At 41.6% G+C, this 20,132-nt stretch overlaps 1 protein-coding gene and 3 long non-coding RNA genes across 5 annotated transcripts; 2 read left to right on the top strand and 2 right to left on the bottom strand.

The window, feature by feature from the left end:
- The first annotated feature begins 11 nt into the window (after positions 1-11).
- Positions 12-2,834, top strand: LOC308390166 (ubiquitin carboxyl-terminal hydrolase 42-like). Of its 2 annotated transcripts, XM_080871881.1 has the most exons (7): positions 12-124; positions 245-294; positions 382-464; positions 740-880; positions 1,120-1,220; positions 1,401-1,566; positions 1,662-2,833. In XM_080871881.1, exons 3-7 carry the CDS (start codon positions 456-458, stop codon positions 2,484-2,486), a joined length of 1,242 nt encoding a protein of 413 aa, XP_080728007.1. In that variant the 5' UTR covers positions 12-124; positions 245-294; positions 382-455; the 3' UTR covers positions 2,487-2,833. The 2 variants fall into 2 exon arrangements, with proteins under 2 accessions (XP_080728007.1, XP_080728008.1); XM_080871882.1 differs by lacking the exon at positions 245-294 and having other exon boundaries at positions 58-124; positions 404-464; positions 1,662-2,834.
- Positions 2,835-2,881: 47 nt separating this feature from the next.
- On the bottom strand, positions 2,882-5,409 carry LOC308390170. Its single transcript, XR_013970409.1, has 3 exons — positions 5,311-5,409; positions 3,334-3,429; positions 2,882-3,258 (listed from the first exon to the last, which is right to left on the bottom strand). It is a non-coding gene; the product is annotated as an uncharacterized lncRNA (long non-coding RNA).
- Positions 5,400-6,556, top strand: LOC308390171. Its single transcript, XR_013970410.1, has 3 exons — positions 5,400-5,769; positions 6,021-6,318; positions 6,518-6,556. It is a non-coding gene; the product is annotated as an uncharacterized lncRNA (long non-coding RNA).
- A 418-nt stretch (positions 6,557-6,974) lies between these two features.
- LOC308389543 lies at positions 6,975-17,240 on the bottom strand. The gene is made up of 5 exons (XR_013970298.1): positions 16,829-17,240; positions 13,131-13,207; positions 11,108-11,141; positions 10,804-10,958; positions 6,975-9,005 (listed from the first exon to the last, which is right to left on the bottom strand). It is a non-coding gene; the product is annotated as an uncharacterized lncRNA (long non-coding RNA).
- Between the last annotated feature and the right edge of the window lie 2,892 nt (positions 17,241-20,132).

Below are 20,132 nucleotides of genomic sequence, written 5' to 3'. Positions count from 1 at the left end.
CTGCCGTCAAGGGCGATCATTGGTTAAATGTGATCATGTGACTGATGTACGGTGGCCCCTAGAGACAAAGCACGTACAACCTCTTTCATCCATCAAGTGTTTGGCGGGTACCTAAGATCCAGAGGTAAGTCACTGTTTTTTAAGGTTTGATTTATTTTTCTTTTATTTGTCTTTTTATGTCTTACAGCTTGTGTGATACTCATAGCACTGATTTCTGTTTCTGTTAAACGTTTAAACTGCAAAGCTGTCTCAGATACATTTGACCCTTTTCTGGATATCACTCTGGAAATTAAGGTAATTGGACAACATTCAAAGTGACGTTGCTACTATTCTCTGCATTATGGAGTGTGAGGTTTTTCCTCTCTCTCTCTGTTCATATAGACTGCTCCAAATGTCTCCAAAGCTCTGAAGCAGTTTGTCAAGCCAGAACAGCTGGATGGCGAAAATGCTTACAAATGCACCAAGTAAGTCAAAGAGATGCCAAACCATGATGAATGTTTGTTTCCTTCAGGTGCAAAAAAATGGTAACGGCCTCAAAAAGATTCACAATCCATCGCAGCGCCAATGTGCTCACCCTCTCACTCAAACGCTTTGCAGACTTCAGTGGAGGCAAAATCACAAAGTCAAATGGCCAATAGTGTCTGCTTAAGTCATAAAGATACATGACAGATGCTTTGTTTTATTATAAAACAGGATATTTGCATGTAATGTTTGAAATTCTTTGTGTGGTGGTCATCAGGATGTGAAGTATTTGGAGCATCTGGATCTGCGGCCCTTCATGTCTCAGTCCCACGGGGAGCCCCAGCTCTACAGGCTGTATGCTGTGCTGGTTCACTCTGGATTGAGTTGTCATGCTGGACACTATTTCTGCTATATTAAGGTACTGGCTGTGCCCGAATCTGTTTGAATGCTGCTGTTGCTTAGTACAAACAAACACACACCATAAACAACACATTTAAGCAGAAAACTGAATGCAAACAGAGAAAAATACTTTGTATGCATTGAAAGAAAGAAAAAAAAAAAAAGACCCCTATATAACCATAAGATTCTTCTTTTTAGCTCAAATTCAATTCAGAAACTGAATCTGCTGTGTCACATCTCTCTCATTCTGTCTCACAGGCCAGCAATTTGCAGTGGTTTCAGATGAATGACTCGTCCGTGTCAGTCAGTGACATTAGGACCGTTCTCAACCAGCAGGCATATGTCCTCTTCTACATCAAGTGAGTAAACATCGGTATTTTTAAACATTCTAGGCTTATTCCTTCAGTAGAACTTTTCCCATCATTATTTAATAATGTAGACATGTTTATTCCCACTTTTCTTGTTGAAAATGTATTATTATAACCTAATGTTATAATGTTGATGCTTTGTCATGGTTAATATTCTTTCCGTGTCATCAGGTGCACAGATGTGAAAAAAACTGGGGACTACAGCCACTTGAACCATAACGCTGGCATATCTGGTCAGTCATCTCCCCGGCCGGTGGTGATCCCACGCACCATCGCCACCATGCATCAGAACAGTGTTGGCTTCATAGGTCCCCAGCTGCCACCACACATGAACAAGGTACTTCCTCACCTGAGGGTACTGATAATGTTGTTTTTGTTAAACCCAGTGTTTCTCTTCTAAAAACCTGTTGTTGTGACTTCTTGTTCCTTCAGAGTTCTCTTCATGTTAATGGATCTCTGAGGGACTATCCCACAAGCTCCAAGCCCAGCACGGTGGGGAAACCAAACCATGGACTAGCTTCTTCTGCTTCCATCTCCCACTCAGTAAGCCAGCCCACAATGATTCTAGACAGCGACAAACAACAGAAGCTTTCATTTTCAATTGGGCAAAGCAAACCGAACCGCCCATCTGCTTCTTCCTCCTCTTACTGCCAGCCGTCCTCCGCCAGCAGCTCCTCCTCCTCCAGCTCTTTGTCCTCCTCACAGTCTACCTCAGACATCCAACCAGACGTTCGTTTTATTCCGCGTCCACTAAACCAAGTCAGCGGCATGCCTTTCAGTAATGGGGATCAGAACCCTGTAGGAAACGGGGCGTCCTTCCTGGTGCCGGATAGCCAAGAGGAATCAGACCAAGAGAACTGTGACACTCTGGATAACGGCAGTTCATCCAAGTCTCATCCTAATGAAAATAAAGACACAGGAAATGTCTTTGATAATTCTCCCAAAACCGCCAATGGGGAGTCAGGAGTGCACCATCACGGCAATGGATTAAATGGACAAGCGTATGGAGACTTCAAATCCAGCCAAAATGGGCACCACAATGGTCATCACAAAGTGAATGGACACAGCGGCCCTGACAAGGTAAATCTTGTCTTTATTTTTATAAGTTCAAGGGCTCCCCACCACGGGCTCACCTTTCCTCTCCAGACAAAGAGGATCAAAATCGCAAGAGGACTCTCAGCAAAGACTTTTTTTTTTTTTTTTAAACAAAGTTGCAAAAACTTAACTCAAGGCAACCCACTGCATTTACGTTTTTAGGTTCTGATGGATCACTTATAATTTCAAGTTTAGGAGAAAAGTTGCTTCAACTAATGTTTTTGTGTTTACAAGATTAATAACTGTGCTTTTTCTTCTCATATTTTATTGTTTTAAGCAATGTATTTCCTAAAGTTTACACAAGGTATTAGTTTTAGTTTACGCAACATTTTGTTTTGCCAATCAATTTCCTAAAGTCTAGAAAAAGTATCCTTTATAGTTTCCCTGTTGTATTAATGAATGTTTACACAATGTTGATTTTCAAATAACTTTATTGTATTCAAACACAACTGCACCACTGACAATGTTTTGAGATGAGCCATTTTTAACATACTGACAACATTCAGCCACAAATAAAGTCCTTTTCCCAAAGAAAAAAAAAAAAAAAAAAAAAAGGTCAAATTTTTGTAATAAATGTTACAATTTTAAAGGTGTGGTATTGTCAGACAGAATATCAAACCTATCTTGATTGATAGTCACTAACAAACAGATTCAAAACATCAGATGGCAGGATGTGAACTCTTCTATCTGGTTTCCATACAGCAAACAAATGTGTACTTGAGTTCTTTGGGAAACTCCATGTTGAGTCCATAAAGTAGGCCAGGTAGGCAAAGGCAGTGGGAAGGTCTGGCAGATCATCAAGAATAATGTTCTCTTCCAAAACAATGGCAGTGTTGACCCCTGTGGACTGCGAGTTGGGTCCCACGTAGTCCTCCAGAACAGTGAGGATGCCCACCGTAACACCTCAGGTTGCCCTCTCAACTGGATCTGTATCCTATGCAAAATTAACAACAGTACATATAAGTCTCTGTAAACTAAAACTGAAGATTGAGTAGATTTGCATACTCACCAGACATGTTAAGAAGAGTTTGGTCTCGTCGTCGCGAACAAATATCAGTAACCCTTCCAAACTGATGGTTCGTTGATGCTGGACTATGTTTGAGACCTAAAACAAGGAAATCAAATAAGACTCAGACTCATTTATAAACCTACCATTTTGTTTTTAAAACACATTAAGTGTTGTTGCTAAAAATACAGCCTTAAGAAATAAGATGTTAAAATTAGTTATTCCAGATAATTGCTCATGGTTTTGTCAGTGTTTTTAAAGTAATTTTGATGCACAACCAATGTAGCACACTTATGACAACATTTTTTGAATGCATTTATAACAAAAAGTGGAATGAGAGTTGAACTCTCCGTCATGACCTGCCATCTGCCAAACACACAACGCTGCTTGTTAGCTTATAATCCCCATTCAGGAGGACACACTTTTTGAAAACTAATTTTATATCAATTTGGGAACTTCATGCACAAGTTTTGCAAACAAAGTTATATGGTACTATTTACCTAAAAATGCAGCCAAGGCCTCAGGCGTTTTTTATATAACCATTTAAATCTATTTACAAAACAATCAGGTGTTCTGCATCAAATAAGAAGGCACACAAATTATTTGTGCCAGTCCAAAAATAAAATAAAATAAAATAAAATAGTTTGTGTTCAGTATAAGACAGGAGAACACCAAAGGCCTAAACCCTGCAGGTCTGGCAACAGGTGTATCAGTCCTGTTTTCCATGTGGGAACAGCGTTTACAATGGAATCTGCTTTTGATGGCTTTTTTTGAAGCAAATGTGACATTGAGCAGTATAACTGACACACAATACAAAACAATAACTACACAACACACTAACTACAGCCTCCAAACATGCTAAACGTCACTAATGTCTCACATATGAAAACTCGCGCTCTCTTTCTTTTGTTCGCCCGCTTTCCGTCGCGGGTGTCACTCCTAAAACGGCCCCTTCTTCCTAAACAACCAAGTGCCACATGTTGCCATATCATTTTTGATTGGCTGACATGGTAAACTCTAACACCAATAGGGAAGGGGTGTTTTTTGTTTCGCTTTTTTTTTTTTTTTTTTTTTTTACTCGTAAGTAGAGTGTTTGCTAGCGCGGTCGTAGAAAACGCAGTTTTTTCCGTTCTTCTCGCTGTAAACACCACTGTTTTGTTAAAAAACACATCGCGTGTATTTTTTAAATCATAACTCTGGTTTTACGTGGCCTATCGACACAATTCAAAAACTGGTGTATAGTTTGAAGTCCGCACTTTCGACCCAAGTTGAAATAGAGACTGAGTTGCTGCATCGTCTTAAATTGGTCATGTGATTTTGACGTGCCCCCAGAGAGTTAAAGTCTGTTTGATATGACTCTTGCAGACTCTAGTCTGCCTTCGTATTTAAAATACCCCCATATTTACTGCTCTGCTGCTTGTGCTCTGTAGCTGCTTCTCCGATCTTCCTCTCCCTCCTGTTTGTGTGTTTGGTGGAGCTCGCTGGCTGCGAGGACTCCACCACACGTTTACACAGAAACTAAACCACATTTTATTGGCTAAATATGCTTTTAACAAATTAAACGACATGGCAGCGTGCGCCCCGAAATTATTTTTTTTTTAATAAAAAGCGGCCGGCGGGCGGGCGGGGGTGTTCGCCGCCGTTGGTCGTCAGCCATGAGCGAGCTAGCCTATTTTGTGGGGGTTTTTCGTTCGGTGGTATGTCGGCCACAAGCCGCACTTAATGAAATACACGTAGGGGGTGTCGCGGAGGCTTGTCAGACATGAGCGCGCCTGTTTGGTAGGGATGCTTGTCGGATTTTCATTGTTTTGTGACATGGCGATTTTTATACGAAAACTTTAAAGCACTATTTTATGATGGAAAACATTCAAGTTGCTCACGAGGGCATTCAAGCAGCACGATTGAGTAAAACAGTCTAGGGGGAATCTTAAATGATGTAGTAAACACATATAAATACACAATAAAAGAAACATTACTTGCCTTAAGAAAGTTGAGAAGAACGACCTTAGCCGCATCCAGCTCCTGGTGTAAAAAGCCTCGTGTTCGCGTTAAAGCAGACGGCAAGGTGGCTTTCAGTCCTTGCAAAAGTGCAAGTAGACCCCGTAGTATCCAAAAATATGAGATGCACAGAAAGGCGCCAACAGCTTCAACTCATGTAAAACTTGAATTCATTCATTTTGCCAGCAATAAATTTCAGCTGAGACCAACTTTTGCTCCAAAACGTTAAATGATTAGTTGAAACCCTTAATGTATTTGAGTTTATGGGGCAACTCAGCTTTTATTGTTGAATTGTGAAAGAAATGACTGTAAGCTCAGCAATTGCAAGTTTGATTTTTTACAGTGCAGGGACGACAGCTCTGAGGCCCGCCACACTAAAAAACACAAAAAGAGTAAGAAAAAGAAGAAATCAAAGGATAAAGACAGACACCGTGAGAGTGGGTGAGTATTGCCATCTTTCTCTCGATCCTTTAATGAAAACAGAAGGAAATGTGTTTGTTTGTTTTAAGCTAGATTTTTTTTGAAAATAATATGGGGTTAAAGCTCACTATCAGTATTAATATTTTCTTAAAAACGGAAAGAATTTTCATCATTTTATTGATAATGGGTCACTTTTTCTGTCTTAGGCTGGCCGTAAAGCTTGAGATCTTGGTTTTGTTAAACAATGTGATTGGTTCTCTGTCATCCCGTAGAAGTTCTGACGGAGATTCAGACAGAGCTGCGGAAATGAAGAAGAAAAAGAAGAGCCATCGGGACAGCGATCCCGAACTGCACAGCCCAGTGCTCTGAGCCACAGAAACAGAAGCAGCGAGGAAAGGGAGAGCCGCAAGCGACACCACTCTGACAGAGACTTTGAACATGACAATGGCTTTCCACCGGAAAAACGTCGCTGCACAGACTACGCTGACGGCAGCGGTGGCCATCTACTACCTTCCAATCATACCACACCGGCAAACTGTTCAAGTTACGGCCATCTCAATGGACAACCAGGTATTTATATTTAGTCTCCAAAATCACAGGAATGCTGAATTAAATGGTGCTGATGAGCTAGTCCAATTTTAAACCATCAAACCCTGTTTTGTAGGTTACAGCCAAATCAGCGGCAGTGGATTTCCCAGTGACCTGAAACAATGACTCTAATAGCTACTAATACTTTCTCTTCACTAAGACCTCATCTTTGTCATTTCAGATCCATCAACCGAATTTTAACAACAGCAGAGGAATGACATCAACTTTATTGACGTGGTGCTTCTTCATTAGGAATAAAGTGTTTTAAAATTTAAACTATCCCCCTTTCTTTTTCTTTCTTTTGTTTTCTCAAATGGGCTTATTTGCTGTAATTTCTCCTAGCTATCGGCTAAAAAGAAACCTGTTGAACATTTATGATGAAGAATATTAATATATACTTGTATGAACACAAAGCCTGGAGCTTAAACATCTCAACTGCTGCTCAGTGGAACTCAGGACTTGGAAAAAAACGTGTTAACGTCAATCACAGAAATCCACCTGCTTCGAAGAGGAACGAAACAAAGGGAATGTGTCACGGTCCGCTGTGGCAGACCGTGTGGAGAGTGTGTGGAGGACTCAGGTGCAGACACAGGCGAGGACACAAAACTCAGTTCGAACGAAAAGCGAGCCTTTATTGTGGCTGATGATACGGAGTGCAAACAAGGCAGAAGCGCAGTGACAGAGACTGTATGAAACACAGAGACTAAATATACATGAGGGATGATCAGGGGAACTGGCCACACATGGGAGCACAGCTGACACACATGAACCTAACGACAGGAGAAGTGAAACTAAATACCCTGACATTGAATACAGACTTTCAAAGTAAAACAGGAAACATGGAGATTAGACATGACATGAACTAAACATAACCACGCAGACGTGACGCATGAACCAGGGAGACTTAGTACAGGGGAAGATGACATAAACAACTAAGGAACAAAGGACTAAACAGCAATCTCAAAATAAACTAGATGAGCTAAACTAGGGCACAAATGAATACAAAAGATACATAAAACTCAAACACTGGGTTGCTCGACCCAGGACCATGACAGAATGACGTGATGCCCAAGAGGACTGAAAGGCATCGGAAGTTTAAGATGTCACCATATCTACACAGCTGCAATGTTTTACTTTATTTCTTTCTTTGATCCCACTGGGAGCCGTGAAACTAATGGAGTTTTTGTTACATACAAACACTTTTCTAGCTGTTTGGGCTCAGCTCACTCCTAATTTTCTCACAGCACTGTATCCATGTTTGAAATAACCAAAGACCTGGTAAGTTTGGAGAGTCGAGCACTGCTCGCTGAACTCACATGCACGCAAAAAGCTGTTTTCTTATCAGCATGTATTTTTTATTCAAAGTATTCGAGAGCCATTTTCCTGCACAAACGCCAAACCGTGCTTAGAGCTGAAAGCTGCGCCCGTGAGGAAAGTTTTGGCTTTGTGGGGCGGTTTGATCTGTCTGGGGAAAACGGTCCTCAAGATTCCAGTTAGAGCATTCACACGTATTCCAGCAAATTCCAGTATCTTACTTTGAAAGGGTTTGTCCTAATTCTCTTTCATATTACATATACTATCTAAACCTCAGTAATAACAGTGTGAGGGGAAGCTGCACAATGACCCTCTTCCACTATTGTAAACTTGTTAGCTGTCAAACTAAAAATGAGAAGAAAAAAAAATGAACAGGTAAAGGCTACAGCCATTATGATTTCCACACTACGTGAACACAATACAGAAAAAACAAAACAGTATGTAAATTATATACTATACATGCATAATGTGAGTCGGGGGGGAGGGCTGCTTTTTTGTGAAAAGATGAGAAAATAAATACAAAAGAAACGATCGCAGAGGTGGATCTTCACTATGTGAGTTAATATGATGCGTTACTGCTGGCAGGCTTTGTTACACACGACTTGGTTTGCCTTTAAAAAGGAAATATCGTAAATGGACGTGTACGAGCCCATGTTGAGTATGTTTGCATATACAGGTACAGTCACTTAAAGGCTACATTAATCAGACCAGCTGACTGATGAGCTTGAGGCTTTCTGTAGTTGCGAATTATCTACAAAATATTGTTGGCAGTTGTCGAAGGAGGTGAAGGTAATAAAACGCTGAGACCAGACAAGTTGGTCTGAGTGGCTGGGAGCTGAACATTCAGCTTTCAAATCCTCCCAATGTGTTGCAGCACCTTATGTGTCCAGCAGGGGGTAGTCTCACATTAGGGCATGACGAAAAGACTAATGATTACAGCTTTGGCCATCTCCAGTTACATGAAGTCCTCATGCTGTTCTCCATCGTCGTCTAGTGTGGTGAGAATTTACCTTCTTTTTTTAATTATATTTTTTGCCTGTAGCAGACTGAATTTGAATCTTTAATTCGCAACAGCCAAGAACTGAGGTGCAGATAAATCTTCAGGCAGAAGTAGGGATGATCCACGTCAGTCCCATATGTTTTACTGCATGTCCCGCAGGGCTGACGGAGAACGTATGAATCGGACGCCTTTGAGACTCTTAAACACACACACATACACACAAGGATTCCTCTGATGACAGAAATGCTGCTGACACTTGACGTAAGTGAGGGGGAGTCATCATCATTTCTTGTTGGCTATCCTCCTCTTCCTGGTGGCCAGCATGTCGTAGAAAGGATCCCTGATGATGCTTGCTCTGTGGAGGACAGGAAGGAACAGATTTAACAACGACAACACCTATTTTTAATATCAGCAAAACTGCTTCTATCTAGTCTGTCTGTGTCAGCCCTGCGACAGGCTGATGGTTTTTCCGGGATGTACCCTGCCTCTCACCCCATGACAGCTGGGGAAGGCTACAGCCCCTCCCATCACCTTGAACTGGATATCTCTATCCTATCCATCCTGTTTTGTCTGTATAGTTGAAATAAATCACCCATCTACAAGTTCATCAGCACCAAAATCTGGCACTTACACTGAACGCTGTTCTTCACACACACACACACACTCGCTGAGCTAGAAATCTGTGCGACTGATAATTGTGTATCTTAGTTCAGTGGAAGTCAAATATTGAGTAACAGAATTTTAGGATGGAGCAGACATGCTGCAAGCTCATGAGCTTTTAAGTTGATGTGCATTTTTTCTTCTCCAATATTTCAGTGAGGTAGTTGCTAACTTTGCGTGCATTAAGCACTGCTGTGCTGTGAAGGTGAGAGACTGAACCAAAATGAGCTGCGGGCTGTAAAGTCAACACAAGCTAAAAAAAGCTCCAACACGTCACGAAGCAAAGTGGTACTGTGGGTGAAAGTGCGAATCATGTGGGTTTGTCACAATGAGCATCTTTCACCTCGCACATGTGATACGGAGCTGCCATAAAATTGTAAAAATTACAACTTCAAGTTTTTCCATTAACGCAGCTGCTCGTCAACCACGGCGTATTTAGCTTGGACTTCTATAGCGGAGTCACAGATCGCTGATGGGAATAACGCTGAGTAATTAGCCGCTTTCCCACCACCATGACGGCTGACGTGTGCAAGTGCAGAACAGTTTCTACAACAGCAGTTTCCAGCCTTGCAGGTTGAATCAGGGCCGGACAGTGTGTGTGTGTGTGTGTGTGTGTCTGTGTATAGTCGCGTGCTTGTGTGAAATCTGCTGACCACAGGACAGTCTGCCGCCCCGGAGTGTGGTTGCGGCAGCACAGCTCTGCCCTGCTGAGTCTAATGTGTAATCATTCCACTGCCAAAGTGACAGGAGGAGACTTCATGATGTGCAGCCACGACAAGCCAGCAGTCCCCCCCCCCCCATGTGAAATTTTCTAAACCAAGAAAATTAGCAGTTTTCAGTCTATTTAACCATACCCCAGGCCATGCTCACCAAAATAAGATTCCAGTAACTCACCCTTAAACCTTCCCCACTTTCATCAAACATCTCTCCACACCAAGGGCTTTTAAATCTCATCAGGGCACGGGGAAGATTCAGCAGTACAATTTTTCGCCTGATATTGATCGCACTGAAACAGAGCCGATCATAACCAGCATGCTCGAAAGTTACCCAGTGGGTCCAATTTGCAGCAGCACCTCCACTCCTCTCTGTGTTTAACAAGTGTTTGGATGGGAATGCATTAAAACTGTCATTATGTTTTTAAGTGTACAGCAGTGCGCCGAGTCTGAGCAGGTGTGTGTGTGTTCCCCCCCCCCTTTCTTGTTGCGCGCTAATCAAAGGCAAGTGTGCTTATCCAGCAGAGCAGACATCACCTCCGAGTGTTATCTGCATGGAAGTGTGAGAAAATGAGTCAGTTAGTCACCAGCCTGCGTGTGTGTGTGTACTCAAGCCTCAAGCATAGTTATGATTAAGCTCGCAGCTCCGTGTATGTGTGTGCGCGTTTGGGCTTCTCACAGTCAAGGTCAGACATGAGAAAGTCCCACATGGGAGCAGGCAGGCGTTGGCTAAGTGCCCTCTCAGTGTAAATGGATCCACACTAACGCAGCGTCTCTTACTTGATGGATTTGATCCACTCTTCTTTCTCCTCCGGGGTGGGGGCAGATATCCTGTACACTACGTGGTTTCCCTCGACGACGCGTCCATCCGCCTCCGTTTTGCAGGCCTTGATTACCTGACCTTTATGGTTGGGGTTGTAGAGCTCAAAGCAGTTCTAAAGAAAAATCATGAAACTGTTGATTTACATGATGAAAGAATCCGAGAACACATTGTTTGTGTGTTTTGGATTTTTTTGGCAGTGCAAAGGTATTTAAATTTAAATGAGAGGAGGATTTATTCGCAGGGACAGGAGGTGTTTCTTACAGGTTTTCTCGGCTCATCCACGAGGCTCTTTATCCTGAAGAGAGACAGAAAAACAGTCCTCAGTATCACTTATTCATTTGCATGCACATCATTTTACCACCACATAAAATGAAGACAATAATCATATCTATGTGCAAATGAAGTCACAGTGACAAAAGATCCGCCTGGATCATTGTCACATCACCTGTGACACCTTTAGCCTTATGCTGTAGCAGCTAGCATGGCTGCCATGACCCAGTCACAGACTGTATATAAAAGATGGATGTAGCCTCCAATTTTTAAAAAGTAGTCTGGACAGAAACTAACTATTTGCTAACCTGATTTATGAATTCAATAAACACCGTTCCGGTGAGTTTATGGTCTCAGTTGCATGTTTCAGGTATGATTGATATAATATGATGTTATTCTATAAATTATGGAACCATCATGGTAAAATAGATGATAAAGCAGGGCATGATGAGATGTGATTGACAAGATGCTTCTGGACGAGTGTTTCTGAGCCAGATCCTCCCAAAAATGACAAAAACCAAAATGTGATTTTTATTTTTTTTTAATTATCCATCTTTCATATACAGGCTATGCTGGCTGTCTTGTTTGTTGGTGGGACAGAATATGATTCATTAAAAAAAAAAAAAAACAAGAATTTGTAAAAAACGTAATTGCAAACAACCTTCACACTTTTATCATCACTGGTAATATTGAAGACATTTAGTATTTTTTGTTTTCTAGCGTGGAGTTTTACAGTTTCAAATAACAAGACCTCAAAAATATGTGTGTCACAAAAATTTCCCAGAGTTTTTGATGCAACACATTTGCTATTTAGTTGCCATTTTTAACCTTTATGTTAAGTCTGAATGCATCTAAGTAAAAATCAAGGTTCGATTAAAGCACTTTGAAGGTTTTTAATTCATCCTGGTCACCCAAAGGAGATGTAACCCGACTCTCTCCATCCCCCCATTGTGTCTGCGGGGCCAGATGTGTGTGTGTGTGTTGTGAGAGCTCTTGAGGAACAGCCCCATGTCCTGCTTGTCATCTTCCTTCTAATAAGGTGGCAAAGCGTGGGGGGGAGGAAATGTCCTGGGAGAGCTGCTCACAGCTGGCTCTGCGTATGCCCCCCACCACAGAAGGCGTTTGTATGTGCTGAGGGATTCATGGTCGTGGGCTTGAGGGAGACACTTGGCTTATCCGGTCGTTAAGTCTGACGTCACTAGCCGTGTCTGGACCTAAACTCCGCTGCAGGTCCATATATCAAACGATCACTATGGCATTACTGAGAGTTGAAAAACTGTCTAAAGTCTTTCATCTTTAATAAAATGATCAGCGTTCTGCTCTACCAGGTGTAACAATTGAGTTTAGCATCCAGGCATCCATGAAAACGGAATTTATGACATTTAACGGAGTTAGAAGTTAGCAGGAAGTTAGCTCGCTAGCTTCTATCTAAATACAATATAGCATGTCCTGACTGCAGGGTTTTGGAAACAAATTAAAACGTACAGCTCTGCTATCACTTCCAACATAAATGAAGACAGAAAACTAAAAAGCAGTGACGTTTGTAGGGTTACTGAAGTTTGGCTAGCTGGTATATAATGATGTGCTACGTGACCGCTAGCGACACAGCTATGTTAGGATAATATAAACAAGCTAACTATTTTCCCACTGGATAAAAGTTAACGTGAGTGTTCTCGGTGGTCAGGAACAAATGTAATCGCAAGGCAGGATGCTGTAAAAGGACCAAACTTCAGCCAGAGAACAACTGAGATAATGCAGCCACAATACGAGGTTAGTCATTCATATACTGCTGCATGGGCTGGGCTGTAGTTACATCCTAAGGTTTTAAAAACTGAGCTTAAATAAATGATTAGCGGTAATAAAAGCCGAGGGAGGTCAACAGTGATCACTGACTGTTTTAGGAGCTTTTTGAGATCAAATAGAAGAAAAGCACACCTTCACCATTGTGCACCATGAAATGGTCAAATTCTGTCCTGACACACACACACGTGCACACACCAAATTGCCTACTTACTGTTGTGTATTCAAAGTAATAGAGGCAGTTGTCAGTCAGAATAAACCACCTCCTCTTCCACATCTTCACTCGGCCACCTGCGAGGGAGAAACAAACAGCGTATGACGGTAAACTGAAAAGGTGAATCTGTTCGTGTATGTGGAAGCTAACCTGCTTTGTTCCACATTCCACATCTGGTTCTAATCAACATTTCCCAGCATTATAAGACCGAATCAGACCCTTATCCCTCAATCCCTTGGGACCGATGCCTGCAAGGGCAATGGTCTGGAGGGGAATGAAGGTGTTTCTCCTCCAGGAGGAATCACAGACACATACGAACACATACATGCGACAGCTAAGAGAAGCAGCGCCCTGACCCGATTTGAGAAAAGCCTGACACTTTTTAAATAGAAAGCAGCAGGAAAAAAATAAATAATGGCCTGTGATTGTTGCAGTGACAGTCTTGGAAACATTTTAATGCATCCATCTGCTTGCGCTTGTCCTTTTCAGGGTCGCGGGGGAGCGCTGGAGCCTATCCCAGCTGTCATAGGGTGACATTTTAATGCATTAATGCAAAATATAAGGAATTCCCCACAATCTGTCCATCTAGCTGTGTCATTGAAGAAAAAATGGATTATTGGGAACATGATAAACAATTTATCTATGTAATCAAAAAATAAAAACTTAATGGGACTTATGTCAACATATAATCTTCATAATAACTTGTTTGCTGACTGGATGAAATGTGCACAAAGCAGCTGTCACTGATGTAAATAAATAACGTAATGCTTATGTGACTCAGATTATCATCCTAACACCCAGTATGATTTATTGGACTAGTTAACGAAATAGAAGTTTTACTCTGCTGCAGTCCAGGGAACCACATGTACACTTAATATACAGAGCTATCATCAGTTTGTTTTGTTTACAGAAAGCTCAAATAAATGTAGTTTTTATGAAAATTTGTTGCTATGATTAAACTTTAAGAGTTTGAGTTGGTGGATGAATGGATGGGCTGGAGCCAATCCCAGCTGCCATAGGGCACGAGGCAGGTACAACCTGGACAGATCGCCAGCCTGTCGCAGAGCTAACACAGAGAGACAGACAACTGTTTGCACACATTGACAACAATAGGAAATTTAGTATTAACCTAACCCACTTGCATGTCCAAAGAGACACACACACACACACACACACACACACACACACACACACACACACACACACACACACACACACACAAAGGCCTCGGCCAGATGGCCTAGACCAGGGGTATTAAACTAACATTTGAGGAGGTCCAGTTGGAGAAAATCTTCTCAAGCAGAGGTCCGGGACATCATAATGTCTAACTTACGTTATGATTGTGATAGAGAAGCAACCTTTTTTTTTTTTTTAATTTATATCTGAACTTTTGAACAATAGACTTTCAAATCAATGAAAATACAAGTTAAAAACATTTCAACAAAATTTATTGTTAACACTGAAACACACAGTAGGCCTACATTAGATATAGGGCTGCTGTTTAAAATGAATTAGAGAAAATAAATAAACTGGCTAAATTGTGCATCTTAAAACAAAGTGCTTAATTTCAGAAAAAAAAGTTTCCCTTTTTCTTTACATTTTACATCTCGACTTAACAGTCTCAATACATTTTCAACAGATAACATCAAAACATTTTAACAATTTTACAGTTTCTCTTTCTTTCACCCCCTTATATTCCACGTCCCCACTTTCTGTTGTTCAGTGAGAGAATTGAGCTTTAGTTTGCTCTACTAGGATTTTAAATCTGGGCTGGAATGGTGTCAGGGCCATTCTCATACACATGTGTAGGTGCTCATTGGTGAGCCTGGAACGATATTTAGTTTTTATTATGTTCATTGTGGAGAAAGCTGCCTCACAGCTGTATGTGGAGCCAAACATGGTCAAGATGTACAGGGCTACTTTCCTCAGATTTGGGAAAGCTGTCTCAGAGACCATTTGGGGCCAGAAAGTGGCAGGTTCAGTTCTTCCAAACTGCTCTTTCAGGGCCACATCTGCTTGGAGATCAATCAGTTGCATTTGAAGAGGCCCAGCATTTGCCCACTTGAAGTGCTGTGTGACTTCCTTTGAGAACCCTCTGACATCAGTGATGGCAAATGGGTTCTTTATGAACATTGTGAGCTGCTGTCCAAAGCTGAAGCTATCAAAACGTTTGCTGAAGTTTTCAATCAGCTTATCAACAAAGTCAACAAAAGAGGACACATCTCTCTGTCCCTGAACCTGTTCCTTCACTGTTGGGAAGTGTGCATAGTCTCCTTGCAGGTCTTCTTTGAACACTTCAAGTTTCCTCTGAAAGCAGCAGACAGCTGTCATCAGTTCACAAATTGTCCTTCCCGTGCAGGGAAGAGGTAGAGAGCATGAGATGACCCGTTCAGCTAATCGGTATGAATCACGATGATTCCTGGCATCTACAAACAATTGACGTTCTATTGACGAGTAATTTGGCCTAACCTTTTGGGTGACTTGCTGATATTTTCATGGCTGTTATATAATTTTATGCTTCCTTTCAGTGAAGTTGCAGAAAGGATTCCAATGGTTGTGTGCAGGTTTTGAAGCTAATGCTACAGCTGATATTGGGCCAGCTTATACAGCTTTTTTTGGTATGGAAAAGGGCTCTCGTAAGAACGAGCTTAGCTGTGTCCTTTGTGCCTTCTCAGTAGCCACAAGAGGAATAATACAGCCAATCCCCACGCAGAATGAGCCAGATCATTGACCTCTGACTTAACTTCGAATAAGATAATCCATCACATCACATTGCTTATACACTTATTTTCCCATTTACAGCTATGATACAACAACACAATTATATGAGCAGGTCAGCATGTTCAAGGGCCTGTTGTGCTAAGGAGATAATGGCAGCCAGTGTCAGAACGAGGGCGCTCGGTGATGAATTGAGCGGAGGAATGAAGACAAAGTGTTACCTTCCTCCTAATACAGAGATTTAAAGAGGGCGCAGCCATCACAGAGCAAAATGGAATAGCAGAACGAAGAGTGAAACAGAGGTCAGAGAGAGGGAGGGAGGAACCAAAACATGGGAGGAAAAAAAAGAGAGATAAAAAACACCATGGCAGGAAGATGAAGAGAGAAAATGCAGAGATTACTATAAAATGAGAAGAGAATAGTAGACAAAACAAAGAGGAGAGGTCACAAGCTGATGGATAAAGACAAAAACAGACATGCTGCAGGTGCACCACAAATTTCCTTTGAAACCTTTTGCCAAGGCCAACTTAGTTTTGCCTAGCTCTTTGTTTCCTTGTGATCTCACTTGCCTGACAACCAAGTCTCCCCTGTGTTTGAAGCTCATGCTGCCCGCAAATCTGTCTCGCACCATCATGCTTCCACCTTCAGCACGATCAACCCCAGCCCTCTACATTTGCTATTATTTTGCTTCTCCAAGGTTTTAATTATTCTGGAGTGAATCTGGTGAAATATTTAATCGAGTCAGTCTACCCTAGGTGCTTAACATTTATTCTTGCATGCTCGCATGCGACAGCGGTAACAGGCAAACGTCATTCGTTGGTCATAGGCACCATTTTTGTAGTTTTTTGTGGCACCTCACTATGTGATGTCTATCACAAATTTATGTTAATCTATTAACAAAAATACAGCACACGTTTGCAACTAACATGAACCACCATGGTGAAGGTTAATTTTACACCTCTGAGGCGCCCCATACATACCGAGCTTTAAGAGCCAGCCTTCCCTGTCGGGGTTGAAGAAGGTGTGCGTCAGATCGTTCCCGTCGTCTAAATAAAATAAATGTCACCGCACAGCCAGGAAACTACCCGTCAGCTTGCTGGTCCGTAACTACGCTTCTCTGCGCCGTGTCAGCCAGCGTGCTAGCTAGCAAGTAGGCAAGCTAGCTAGCCGCACAAAATGCTAGCACAGTTCGATAGCTACGTTTAGTAGCGGTTTTAGATACGGGCGGTTGCCCGGGACGGCATCACGGGCATCGGTTAAAAAAAAAAAAATTGCTCGTACTCATGCTGCCCCGACGTCAGCCAGCGCATATTGGGAATGGCATAGGCACCGATCGGTTTTCTATCGCCCATTTGCTGGGAGTAAGGGCGCCCTTCGTTTGTGAGGTGCACCTGCTGCTTGCGGCGCAGAGAGAAGAGGGCGGGGCGGCGGGGGATTCTCTGACCGGCTGGAGCAGCATCTAATAACCAACTCGCAAAATAAAACAAAATAAACACAAACCAACAAACACGAAAACACCAGACATTATAATACAGACTTTTAATTTGCACCAATGTTTTTTCGAAATTCTATACACGAAAAGTGAGCGCGAGAGCCCTCGGTGCGCCTGCTTGCTGCTGAAGTCAAAGTAAACTTTATTGTCATCTCCGCTACAGTCCAGTATATAGAGACGAGACGACGAGGCTCCAGTTACAGCAGTGCAAGTAAACAAACAACATATATAAGAAGAGTAAGAAAATAAATGTACACTTTAGGACTCGGGATAAAGGGATCAATAACAATTTAAAATTTACAGTTTGATGATTTAAAGTCTCACCCCGTCGAAAGGGGAGGGGGGCCGGCTGCTTCCAAATAGAGCGCATTTCATTCATAATGATGTAAATCCAAGCCCGTTATGTATTCATGATTTGAATCCTGGGTTGTGTGAAATCCCAGAAATACACCTTAGACAAAGTGAATCTGTGAACTAAGGTGTCGGTGTGTTAGATCATGTTGTGGTGATCCTTGGGTTGAGGGATGGGTGTTCATACTGCAGTGCAAAATTAAAACCAATGGAAGATGGACAAGAAAAGTTCAAAGCCATCAGGTCCTCAGTTTAGAAAAAAGAGAAAAGAAGAGGAGGAGAAACGAGCAAAAGATACAGGTAAGCAGATGTGTGATTGGATAATGGCAGGACATCCTGAAACAATCAGAATCAGAATACTTTATTAATCCCTAAGGAAATTATGTGCATTACAGTTGCTCCAAGAAGAAATGGTAAAAATAGTAACAGTAACGGACTAAACTCCAAACAATACATTATGTTACAGATTTTAATATTAATTAGTCAGTGTCAATTGTTGATTTGTCCTGTTCTCATTGTATGACGAATTATGATGGCTGTTTGGTAGCCGTTTGCGTACCATGCATACTCTCTCTCTCACTTCATATATATGTGTGTGTGTGTGTACAACAGCTTTATGTTAATGTACAATCCTTAATATGTTTTATCTGTGTGTGTGTGTGTGTGTGGGGGGGGGCAGAGGGAGTGTTCGCCCAGGGCGCCAAATAGGCTAGGACTGCCACTGCTTCCAGTGACAACATTGACATCTCAGCTGCCTGTCTTTTTGTCGGTGCCACTGTATCCAAACTACATATCAGAGCAGGTGTCACTACCACAGGTGTCACTTAATTCAAGAGTGTCCCTTTCACTCTTGAATTAAGCTTCCACTCCTTTGTCTTTATGAAGACGTCCTTGCAGCATTCCCAAAATCCATTGCAATGTCCATCCTCCTCTTGTGTCAGGAACGAAGATCCTCTGTTATTTATATTTAGCAGTTAAATAAAGGCTTGATTTAATGCAGTGTTCTCAGGTCTTCCTTTTCCTTTCTGTATTTTCCATTTGAAGTCATGACTCTGGTCGATTTCTGTGTGCTGTAGCAGTATCGCCTCTTGATTCAAGTGTCCATATCTTTTGCCACAAATCCTTCGCTGTCTTTCTTACCAACAACTTACCATAAAGTTTTCAACAGTTTCCTCATTACCTTTATAAACTTTAGCTTAAGGCTGCCTTCCACACCATCATCGGCAAGGAATCCCACAGAACAGCAGATTAACTAGTATATACACACACTCCCTCATGACTACTCCCTCCATTTTTAGATCCATCAGTAAATACCGACATGATTAAAATAATTCTTCTTTACATAACTGGAATTCTTTCGTTTTTTCTTCTTCTTTGTTCTTGCTTTACCAACCGACTTATTGGTGCATTAGCGCCGCCTGCTGGATAGAATTTAAATTCAAATTTTATCCAAATTCAAATTTTATTTGTCACGTACACAGTCATACACAGTACGATATGTAGTGAAATGCTTGGACAACTGCTCGTGACCTAAAGAAAACAAAAAAGGAAAAGGCTATGAATAAGATAGGAAATAATAATTTATAATAAAATAATTTAATATAAAAATAAAAGATTTCTGGGTTAATCTGCTTGGGGTCCCCAAATGTTCCATTCAGCCTGTTTTGCCATACTTTTCCAGAATTACGTTGACAGAATTTAAAACAAACAAGCAAACAAACTACACTGATTAAGGACTTATATTCATTTATCTATTTTATTCAGTATTAGCATAGCCTCCATAAGTAAGAGAACTCCGAGACACAAATTCCTTGGGGGCTGTGTCAGGAAGGGCATCTGGCAAGAAAATCTGCCAAATCAAACATGTGGAACTACCTGCTGTGGTGACATCTGGTGAAGGGAGCAGCTGAAAATAGCTCTAAATGAGCATAAACTTTCTCTGCTCAGTAGTCTGCTTATGCTTCCATCTGTTAACCCATGCCTTCTGCAGAGAAAGCATTAACAATGCACACCAACATCAGCTCAACACCACCTTGACAATGAGTGCAAGTAAACTACTGTAATCACTGTTTATGAGAGTAAAACACTGAGATTTTATTACTAAGCACATGCAGGTTTTTTGTGATGAAGATTTTTTCGTGTGCATGAATGAGCTGATTTTCCAAACTGTATCTTTAATCCCCCCTTAACTTTAGAAAAAACACTAATTTAACCCCTAACCTCATGTCCTGAGGTATGTATCAACTTCCAATGTGATGATGAGCAAAGACTTTCTCCTTCAGACTAGCACACAGGTGTGGTTCATCCAACAAGATCATAGAGCCATGCCCAGAGACCATCAAAGTATTAATTATTTCTAGGGCTACAGTAAAGTGGAGGTGGCCTCCGATGTGGCATAGGGGTGTGGTAAAGAGGTCCACATCAGGGCTGCTTGTAAATCG

Source organism: Rhamphochromis sp. 'chilingali' (genome assembly GCF_963969265.1).
Source record: "Rhamphochromis sp. 'chilingali' genome assembly, chromosome: 21".
Taxonomy (NCBI): Eukaryota; Metazoa; Chordata; class Actinopteri; order Cichliformes; family Cichlidae; genus Rhamphochromis; species Rhamphochromis sp. 'chilingali'.
The sequence above is the reverse complement of the archived record's forward strand: the minus strand, read 5'-3'. Positions and strand labels throughout refer to the sequence as shown.